This window comes from Equus quagga, chromosome 1 (assembly GCF_021613505.1).
Source record: "Equus quagga isolate Etosha38 chromosome 1, UCLA_HA_Equagga_1.0, whole genome shotgun sequence".
NCBI lineage: Eukaryota > Metazoa > Chordata > Mammalia > Perissodactyla > Equidae > Equus > Equus quagga.
In genome coordinates, this window is record NC_060267.1 from 174,247,715 (window position 1) to 174,258,734 (window position 11,020).

An 11,020-nucleotide genomic window follows, 5' to 3' on the forward strand; every position below is an offset into this window, starting at 1 on the left:
GAATGCTAAAGACTGAGAAGAGTGTATTGAGTTTATCTTTCTAGAATCTCATTTTATTAATAATATAAAATAATAAATTCTTCAATTTGCACAAATTGTAAAAATCTTTGGTTATGATTTCATTGCAGTTTCCAGCCATGAAAGCTCTTCTGAATTGTGTTTTCTGATAACAGTGTCGCTGGTCTGATCCCTCTTCTCAGCTTGTCTTAATGTTCTGTGCAGAACTCAGTAATCGCTCAGATTATAGCTAAGCACAGGAAATTTCTCACGGGTGGGTAGATTAGCCTCGGGGTTCCGTCTCAGGCTTTGTGGCATAAATAGGTGTGAACAGTGCATATAAAAATGTAAATAAGAACTCTGAAGTGAATGGTTTGAAGGCTTAAGATAATAGCACTTTCAAGTCTTTCAATTTTCCGTATGAAAACAGATTTCCCAGTGAGGTGACAATAACATGAGTTTTTCCTGAAGAAAAATTCATCCTCACAGATAGAATCATTTCTCTGCTAGTCAGGGTAAGGCTAGGCTGTTGTGACAAAGAGACCCAAGTATACATTACCTTAAATAACAAAGAAGTTTTTGTGAAGTTCTGTGTGAAGTTCTGAGATGAGAGTTCCGGGACCTGACTTGGCTCCTCCTGGTCATTCAGGGCCCCAGGTTCCTTCCAGGTCTCTGCTGCCACCATGCCCTCAGGATGTCTACATGATTGAACCAGGGCTGCTGCCGTGCGGGAACGGTGGCCAGAGGGAATGAAGAGTGTGAAGGGGGCACACTCGTGATCTGAAAGCCTAAGCCCAGAGGTGGCATACCTCCTCCCATTCCATTGGCAAAATGTAGCTCTACCTAACCACTAGGACCTCAGAAACGGGATCCAACCAAGTTCCCAAGAAGAGAATAGATGTTCGTGTATTAAAGAAAAACCAGAACTAGACAGTAGTTAAAGCAGTGAAAACAGATTTTATTCAGGAACTAACGCAGTAGGGGAAAAGAGACCTGGGTATAGAACGAGGCTTGATTCCAAATATGGCATGGACGGGTGGGAACTTGTCAGAGCCAAGGAGCAGGCTCGGGGGCAGTGGACGGAAAAGTACTAAGTGGAGACGTCGGAGGTGAGGGGGAATTCCGGCTAAACCGACCTGGCAGAATTCTTGCTGAAGCCGGGCCGGGGTGATCAGACACCATCTGGGGATGAGGAATTTGATCAGATATCGGAGTGATCAAAAATCAGGAGTGGGCGATTCCGGCTAAACCCACTTAGCAGGATTTTCGCTAAAACTGCGTGATGCAAAGAGGGACAGAAATCCAAAGATGGACATGAAAGTCCAAGGAAGAGGGTTCAGAGGAAGCTATCTAAAGTTTGGTCAAAGAGAGTCTTTGTCACAATTAGTAGTCTCACCCACAAAGGACTTTATTATTAATATTTCCATCAAAATCTGAATATTTTAATAAATACTATGGGAGCTTGCCATATTCGTTGTTATAGATTATGGAAGGCTTGGGCTTTCCATGAAGCTCCTAAGGCTGGGGCCCCTCCCACTTGACTTCATTCACATGTGGTTTGGGAGTAGCTACCATGTGCTGGGTGCCCTCTCAGTTCCAGGGGTGGAGCAGTGGACCCGGCAGGCAGGACCTGGTCATTCAGATCCAGGACAGGCTGAGGACTCAGGTTACCTGGTCCTCTTCTGGTTTAAAAGCTCCAGCCATTTGTTATCTCTTCTGTAAGTGACGTTTTTCTTCTATGAATCTTCATCTTTCCATACCAAAAACAAGCTCTCCTGAATCCCGTTAGGTATTAACGCATCATTAAGCAGTCAGATGCCCTGAAAACCCAGGACGTCTCAGCGAACACTTTCAGTTGTGAAATTTCATTTTTAATATTGGCAGAAAAGCTTTCTTAGATCTTCAAAAATCACCAACTGGAAATAATGGCCTGGAACAGAACATTTGACTCCTGTTAATGGATAACCTTTGTTTATGTGGATTCATATTGGCAACTTCATTATCAGTCTGGAAATTTTATTTCCCAGTTTGCAAATATTTGTATTTTAGCCTCAAGAAAAATAATATGTTCTCTGTTTTTATGGACAGACATGATGCCCTCATGCAATCCAGGGTAATTTATTAGACTGTATTGCATATCAGGATTAGCATTCTCTAATTTTAAAACGTATTTTTTAAAAGATGGATTTTTTTTTTTAGCTTTATGTTTTTGAAAGATAATAAACCCATTTCAGCAGCCTTTTTAAAAGCATTGCCACAGTTAATTGGGCATTCAGACAGCAGGGGTCTGCCATCAGCACAATTTATCTTTGCTTCTTTTCATGCTGATTTAGTCTAATAGGGAACGACTCTATCTGTCCACTTCCTTTCTGCTGGAAAATGTATGTACTTTCCATAGGCCATGTCATTATTCAGAGAAAAGGTGTGTATATTCATAGGCCATCTCATTATTCAGAGAAAATGTGTATATATTCACAGGTCACTTCATTATTCAGGGAAATTTTACATTAGTGACTAGAAAGATAAATTTTGATTTACCACATGTACTTCATGGCAGAAATATAATGTCAGATCTAAGGAAAAAACTGTTTTTTAGCTATTTGTTACCACCCCACATGAAATGGGATGCTGTATGTGCAAAATGCATAGTGAACTGTAGAGAGCAATAGAGAGCTTGGTTAACCTAATCAGTCAATTTTCTTTAAAGGAGATTTTCCAGTGGTCAGATAAGTTAAGGATTAGGGGTTACCCAGGTGAAGGTTGGGGTAGGTTTTCCAGGAGGAAGAGGCAGCATGTGGGAAGTCAGAGGCCTGAAAGAACGAAGTGTGTTGGGGGAACAGAAGGTGGTTGGCTGCGTGTGGCCAGAGCACAACATTAGAGTGGAGAGGACCGGGGGCCCTGAGCCTCAGTGAGGTGGGGCCAGAACAGACTGACGGGCCATGCATGGCTCCTTCCGGAAGGTGGTAATGTGGAAGAGCAGTGACGAGTTGAGGTTGCCTTTTGAGTCCATCTCTCTGGCTGTGGAGAAGGCGAGACTGGACTGCAGGTAGACAAGGGGGAGCCCCTGCCATCCAGACAGAAGCTGCCTGAGCCAGAAGCCAGGCAGTGGCTGCAGGGACGCAGGAGAGAGGGCTGGAAAAGCCCCAGGAGGACATGTCTGCAGGACTGGAGGCAGGTGGCATGTGTAGGGGCAGGGAAGGGAGAAATGAAGGAGGACTCCCAGCCTAGGCATGACTGCCTGGTGGGGGTCGGGGGCCTCCTGGAGAGGGAGAGAGGAGGGGCGCAGCTTGGGGAGCCTGGAGGTGGAGGGCGAAGCTGGCTCCCACAGTGCTGAGAGTGACGGGCGCTTCTGCAGGGCTTCAGGGCTCAGGCCGGCCTCACGGAGCCGGGATCTGATGTGTAGGTGTCAGTGGCCAAGTAGTATTGAAATTAGAATTTAAAAGTGATTGAGCCAGTATCTATTATCGTAAGAAAGGGCATGACACACTTGGGATTTTGTTTGCTGAAGTTGAAACCGTTGTGGCCTGTTTTGGAGCAGGCTGACTACTAATTCTCTGTGTTGTCTCTTTAGGAAACCGTATCACCCTAAACTGGAAGCTTTCGTTAGTCACATGTCAAAAGGACCCGGAGCCTCTTTCGAAAGCCCCCTACACTCCCTGCCTCTTTACCCCAATCACCCGCTGTGTGAGATGGGGGAGCTCACGCAGACAGGTACGTGTGGCCGCGTCCCCTCACTTGCCTCCTGCCCACTCCTCCATCTGGCACACATCTGGAGCAGAGGCTCCTGTGCAGGGCGCTCGCTGTGGGCTCACAGGGGTAAATACGGACTGGCCTCGCAAGTGGTTCTGAGCCCCCAGGGTATCTAATTAGACATCTGATTTCTAAAAATTAAAAATTACCCTTTTTCTTATCACAAAAGCAATATATGTTCATGGAAGAGAAATTAGGAAAGAAGATTAAGCAAAAGGAAGAAAAATTTAAAGCACCCATAATTCCACCAAAGAAATTAGTAATCTTTCTTCCTGTGTTAATGCACGCATGTGCACGTGCACACACAGTGTTATCTTTCTAAACACACTGTTTTGTAACCCACTTTTTCACTTAATATATTGTGATACTCTTTCCCTATCAATGAATATTCATCAACCACATCATTTCTGATGACTACATATTGTTCCACTATGGGTGGGCCATAATTTACGTGACCAGTCCCGTGTTCTTAGATACTTCAAACCAAACACCTGCTAGGGTCTCAGGGAGAAGCACATATGGCAGATCCCCACTAAGCACGGGGTTCGTGTGGCCGAGTGTGTTCCTCATGGGAGCCCATCTTTCCCTCTGCAGCCCTGTTCATACCATTGTGCAGCCAGTTCACTGTCAGGTAGGTTGGTGAGTTAATTGAGGTGCCACCTTTGTGGGGAAGAGACGGAACTGGTGGTCCCCCAAGAGGTTCCAGCTTCCTACTTCTTCCTCCCGGGGCCTCAGAGGACCTTTGCTTGGCCACAGCCTTCCTGGAAAAATCAAGAGGATCCATTGGCCATGTTCTGCTTTCTTGTTGCACCAGCATCTTAGGACCGCAGCTTTGACGGAAGGAAGGTCTCTGTCCCATAGTTGCCCTGTTGGGTTCTGCCATGATTTGAAAGCCATTATTACTGGGGAGAATGAGTGAGTGACAAAGTGGGGCAAGCTGAAGGCTCTGGAGGAACAGCCCTGAAGAAGGAGTTTGTCAAAAGCTTTTGATAATTCGTTCCACATGCACAAGCTCCACGTTAGTTTAAAGCAGGCAATCTCATCCTACCAGATCCAGCACCCCTTTTATTAACAGGTATTTTGTGGTGCTCGCTTAACTACCCTGAAGTGAAATCTAAATATAATATAACCAAATATATACGTAAGTTTTAAAAAACAGTTATATCGGGCACCCTAACTGTAATACAAAGGAGAAACAAAAGGACGCTAATTTATTACATATATCTGTGTATCTCAGTGTAAACGCTTGGGCACACCTGCCCTGGAAAATAGAACGAAGTGATCAATTGCTTACACTTAAACGGGATTGGTCACCATGACAGTTACACACGCGGAACGACTGAGGGATGTTGTATTGGTGACTCTAATACCAGGTCGGGACATGATTTTTTGACAAGTTCTGATCAAAACAAAATACAGATGTCCCTTAATTTATATTGCATTTCTGGAAAGTTCAGTGAATGTTAATGTTATGCAAAAATGGTTTTGTGTTTATGGACGCAAAAAGCAGATTCTAGGCTAAAGGATTTAGATGGGTTTTCGCATGTGGGAATGTCTCGCGGTACATTCAGAAATCATGTGGGACAGAGAACAGTTCCTGCAGACTGTCTAGCCCCCGGCTCCCACCTACGCGGTATCGGGAACATTCCTCCTCATATTACTGTGACAACCCAACCCCCAAACCCTCCCGAGGGCAGAACCAGCCTTGCTGAGAACCACTGGTTAAACTCTCTGGTTGCAAGTGACAGACACCAACTCAAGCAAAAAAGGGACATTTATTATTATAAGGATTCAGGGTGCCTCACGGACTCTAAGGGCAGGAGACTGGAACCAGGAATAAAAAAGCTGTCTGTCCCCACCTCTATGATTGGGCTGTGTGTCTGTCCACAGAGTGAGAGTCCTAGCCACATCCAGAGACAAACTTGCAAGTCCAAATTCTTGAGAGTGAGAATGTGATGGGGTCTTGAGGGTCAGGTGACTCTGCATTGGGCAGTGGGGGCCCAGCCTCTGGATCTAGGGCCTGTTCCCTGAGAAGAGGTGGGGGCAGGTGGCCTCACACACTTAGAGACGGTCATTCATTCTGGCCTTTCTTCTCAGTTGCTGTATTATCAGCATCATTTTGCTAAATTAGTATTACTCGAGAAATAATTTTTGTAGTACTGTTTGCTCCTGTTCCCTTATTCACTTTTAATGGTCACTTTTATCTTCTATTTTCAATTTCATTACAAATGCATAGCTGTTATAATAACCATTTATAACTGGCACACTTTTAGCACCCCACAGGAACTGTATAAGATAAGATGGATCCTTAGTGCTTACCCTGCCCAAGATGCTTTGGCAGCTGCTGAGTGTCGGGGAGCGGGGTGGCTGGATGAATAACATGCTCCCGTGCGTGTCCTAAAGGAACTGCAGCCGCAGTGGGATGACACGCACGGAGTCACTAACTGCAATGCGCAAGCTGCACGGTCTTCCAGATAAACTCATTCTTGGAGTAGGCAGACCTGTAAATCGGGGGCAGTGCTATTCCCGCAGAGCTGGCGGTGAGTTCAATTAGAGCACGTGTGAAGTGCCCAGCACAGGGCGAGCACATGCAAGGCTCCCTGAATGCAGCTAACAATAGAGGTCCAGCAGCTATGGGCGCAGAAAGAATTGTTCCTTTGACCTGGGGGAGGAGGAAGGAAGACTCCACAGGAGTATCGGAGCCGGGCGCTGGATGAGGAACGGAGAAGGGGAAGAGCATGAGCAAAGTTGTGAAGATGCAGGCTGAGTCTGGAGAGTGAAAGAAGCCCTAAATGGCTAGCACTTAGTATTTCTGCATGAGAAGGTAGGAGGACGTGCTGTGAGCAGGGGCTAAGAGCCCAGGGGTGGGGCCAGATGGGGCTTGAGTTCTGGCTCTGCCGCTTCTTAACTGTGAAGGGCTCAGGGCCTCAGTTTCCTCACCTGTAAAATAAGGAAAATGAGGATAATAATAATAGTGTGCCTTCTCTATTGTGTTTTTGTGAGGCTTAAAGGAGAAAGTTCTGGCACACAGTGAGCACTCCAACTTTAATATATGTAGCCTAAGAATACGAGGTAGGCCCAGGTGTGAACTGGGGCCAGACATGGATTCTTGATCCTCATCACTCATGGTTTGCCCCTTTGTGCAAATCCTTTTGGAAATGCTAACACCGTCCCAGCCCCGATCTCAGAGGGAATTCTGCTCTCAGTACTCGTCATTTGGAGTAGGACCTACACACCCACCGTGGGTTTTTTCTGAGCCCTTCCCCTTCCTGAGCCAACACAGTTCCCTCTGTCTCACGCACATCCGCCTTAAGTTGTCTTCTATTTGTGATGGGGCTTTTCAAACCGTTTGGGCATCTGCATGAATGACATGACTGGTCAGAGGGGCGGCGTGCGGTTTACGCTCTCAGAGCATTCCTAGCTGTGACTGAAACTCCATCCCTTACATCTGTCGGTGAGGGTGAGCTTGCTTTATCTTGGATTGCCCTCTCCTGCTTGAAGATAAGGCTTTTTTATTTTATTTTTTCAAGATAATTTATACTATACTGTGGTAGTTCAAAACTAAAACAACGAAAAGGTAAACTTAAAATTCTTCCTCCTACCTGTGTTCCATCCACCCCATTTCTGTGCCCCGTCATCCCCAGGTAACCACTGATTCTAGTTTCTTGTGTATCCTTCCAGAGATTCTTTATGCCAAACACAGGCAACTACAAACACACATCCTTATTTTTCCCTCATTTTTAAAAATATAATAATATATTATATAATATAATATACTGTTCTGCACTTGCTTTTGTTCACGTATTCTATCTGGGTACCTGGGAGATCATTCCATATCCATACAGAGAGAGTATCCTTGTTGATATGCTGGTAAAGTCCCAGCAGGATGAGCAGAATGTACCTGGAAGGTTAGCAGAGAGCCTTTGGCCGGGAGAGGAGGAGGATGGGGTGAAGGCGGGAGCTTCCTAGCGCTGAGGGGACTGAGCAGCCAGCACTGGTTGGCTGACTGACTCCCGTGAGCTCTCCCTGCACAGTGAGGAGTGCTGTGAACCTGGGCAGGAGGAAGAAAGCTCTCCTTGGGCCCATGCCAGTCACAGCCTAGACATCCACCAGTGGGGTGATTCCTACTCTTTGAGGCCCGCCAGTCACAGCACCTCCCCCAGGGAGGGGGCTGGTGAAGAAGAAGGGATCGAGGCAGATCCTCCTTGTGCCCCCGAGAAAGGCCGTGGGTCCAGAGGACAGGCCCCTCCTCTGTTCACCCCTTCATGGATTATCCATGATATCCATGGTTATCCATGATAACCCGGAGGGGCTCCTTCACCAGCTGACATGAACTCGTTCTTGCAGCTTCCATGTGGTGGGGAACAGGCTCGAGTAATTTTTCTTACGCTTATCTAACACATTCCAGGGTTGGACACTGACTCAACTTCCCTTTGTCATTCCTTTTGCTAAGCTGGCAGTAAGGAACGCTTGTCTCCCTCTGTTTCAGGAGTCGTGCAGCATTTGCAGAACGGCCAGCTGCTGAGGGACATCTATCTCAAGAAACACAGACTCCTGCCGAATGACTGGTCCACAGAGCAGCTGTACTTAGAGACCACGGGGAAAAGCCGGACGCTACAAAGCGGGCTGGCCCTGCTCTATGGCTTTCTCCCAGATTTTGACTGGAAGAAGATTTATTTCAGGCACCAGCCCAGTGCTCTCTTCTGCTCTGGAAACTGCTATTGCCCAGTGAGAAACCAGTATCTGGAAAAGGAGCAGCGTCGGCAGTACCTTTTACGTTTGAAAAACAGCCAGCTGGAGAGGACCTACGGGGAGATGGCCAAGATTGTGGACGTCCCCACAAAGCAGCTCCGAGCTGCCAACCCCATAGACTCCATGCTCTGCCACTTCTGCCACAACGTCAGCTTCCCTTGCACCAGAAATGGGTGTATTGATATGGAGCACTTCAAGGTGATCAAGACGCATCAGATAGAGGACGAGAGAGAGAGGCGGGAGAAGAAGCTGTATCTGGGGTATGCGCTCCTGGGCGCCCACCCCATCCTGAATCAAACCATCAGCCGGATGCAACGAGCCGCAGCAGGCAGGAAAGAAGAGATCTTTACCCTCTACTCTGCCCACGATGTCACTCTGTCCCCAGTTCTCAGTGCCTTGGGCCTTACGGAAGCCAGATTCCCGAGGTTTGCGGCCAGGTTGATCTTTGAGCTCTGGCAAGACAGGGAAAAGCCCAGTGAGCATTCCGTCCGGATTCTTTACAATGGCGTTGATGTCACATTCCACACCTCTTTCTGCCAGGACCACCACAAGCGTTCTCTCAAGCCCATGTGCCCCCTCGAAAACTTAGTCCGCTTTGTCAAAAGGGACATGTTTACAGCCCTGGGAGGTACTACTAATTATCATGATGCATGTCACAGGGAAGGATTCTAAAAGGTACTCAGTGCAGTGCTTACAGAATCTATGCCAAAACAGAGGGATGGGAAAGGTCTGCTTTTCGAACTATCTGTTGCAAAGGGTACAAGATAATCGATTTTTAAAGGCTAGAAATTGCGTCTGGGAGCCACATAGACAGTTTGAGTTGGACAGAAAGTACGTTGCTGTAATTGGGTACGTGAGTTACTTGGTACGTAATGGCCAGTTCACAGAGAAAGAAGAGTACTTTGTCGTAGCCAGACTTTGCTGACAAGGCCAGAATATTTCAATACCCAGAGTTGCCAAGCCAAATGTGTATTCTTCTGATCTGCCATGGTACTGTATGATGGAACCAGCAAACCTCAGCCAGAATTTTCTTAATCGGGGACAGTCTTTCCTTGTCCTTGTTCAGTGAAAAATTTCCTGAAGTTATTTATCTAAAATAGGGGTTGACACACTTGTTCTGTAAAGGGCCCGGTAGTAAGTATTTAGACTTTGCGGACCACGTAGGGTCTCTGTCACAGGTATTCAGCTCTCCCTTGTAACGTGAAAGCCACCACAGACAATACATATGCCAATGCGTGCGGCTGTGTTTACAGGCCGCACAGACAGGCGGTGGTGGGCCAGGTTCGGCCTGTGAGCTATAGTTTGCTGACCCCTGACCTAAAAAGCAGGCTTTACTCCAACTGCACTTTTAGCACTTTGAGAACCAGTTGCAAAGGGTACCAAGAATTCTCTTGTGGTGCCTCCAGGAACTTCTGCTAGAAACACAGGATTTGGTCCATATCTGACATTAGAACAAGACTTGAGGGCAAATAAACATTGAATCAGAATGAATCATAGAAAATGATTAGAATAATACTTGATGTTCATGATAATTGTGGTATAAGATAGTTTTAAGTATGTTTTAAATATTTGTCTGCTGTAGTCTCTTTGCTGTATATGCTGAGATTTTTGTATCCCATTTAGTATTTTTATAGTCTAGGAAAATATTTTCTAAGGCCAGTTTTAGATGTGCTTTATTCCTATGTAATATTCAATTTACTGCACCTGTGTGGTGGTTAGAAGGAGTCGGAAGCTGAATTCAGGCACTTTCTTCCAATAAAACTAATGATAGCTCATTCCCTTTGACAAGCTGTAGATTTGGATCAATTTTTAAACCATTTTCATCAGTTTCAAATGGTAAACTCTAATTGATTTTTAAATAAGTTTTGGAAGAACTTTGTTACTAGATAGTTAAATAATCTTTATAACGTATTTTATATATTAGAAGCAATTATAATTAAATCTGTGATTTTGGAACTAAAATGGTGCTAGTTCTGTGTGAAGAAATGTAAAATGCAAGTGAGACGCTCCAGCGTCATTGGCATTCCAGCCTTGTCTCTTTTTGTCCAGTGTCGCATTTGAATACATCTGTTTCGATTAATAAATTTTGGAAGAATACTCAGATGTACAATTAATGGTTTGTCCCTATAAGTCATTCTAGTTCTTTTCAAGTGAGTTCCAATAGTTTTTAAATTTATCTTTTTTTAAGAAAATAAATAAAGCGTTTTAAATTAGAAAACTCTACAGTACTCATGGGGAAAGGAGGGCCAGGCCCCCTGGCCCAGCAGGAATGACGGAGGGACCACAGAGGGGCCACAGCTTCCTTCTCTGACAGCAGCATCGGGGCTCAGTGAGCCTGGGGAAGGTGTCATGGCTGGTGGCCTTGGACAGGGTTAAAATTTATCTTAACTGCTTCTTTTGCGGCTGAAAATCATGCATTGTCTCTCACGTATTTTAAGCCTAATCAGTTTTTTTTGCTCCTACTCACAATATATCTGAATTAGAACTGCAAAACACAGCTTGAAGATTTAAAAATAAAAGT

At 45.6% G+C, this 11,020-nt stretch overlaps 1 protein-coding gene across 8 annotated transcripts in view; it reads left to right on the forward strand.

Moving 5' to 3' along the window:
* Positions 1–10,596, forward strand: part of PXYLP1 (2-phosphoxylose phosphatase 1) — a 67,649-nt gene extending 57,053 nt beyond the window's left edge. For all 8 annotated transcript variants that reach the window (XM_046675890.1, XM_046675880.1, XM_046675917.1 and 5 more), the window contains 2 exons: positions 3,569–3,708; positions 8,237–10,596. In XM_046675890.1, the coding sequence (XP_046531846.1) occupies positions 3,569–3,708; positions 8,237–9,171 (1,075 nt within the window). In that variant the 3' untranslated portion in view covers positions 9,172–10,596. The remainder of the gene's footprint in view (positions 1–3,568; positions 3,709–8,236) is intronic.
* The last annotated feature ends 424 nt before the right edge of the window (positions 10,597–11,020 follow it).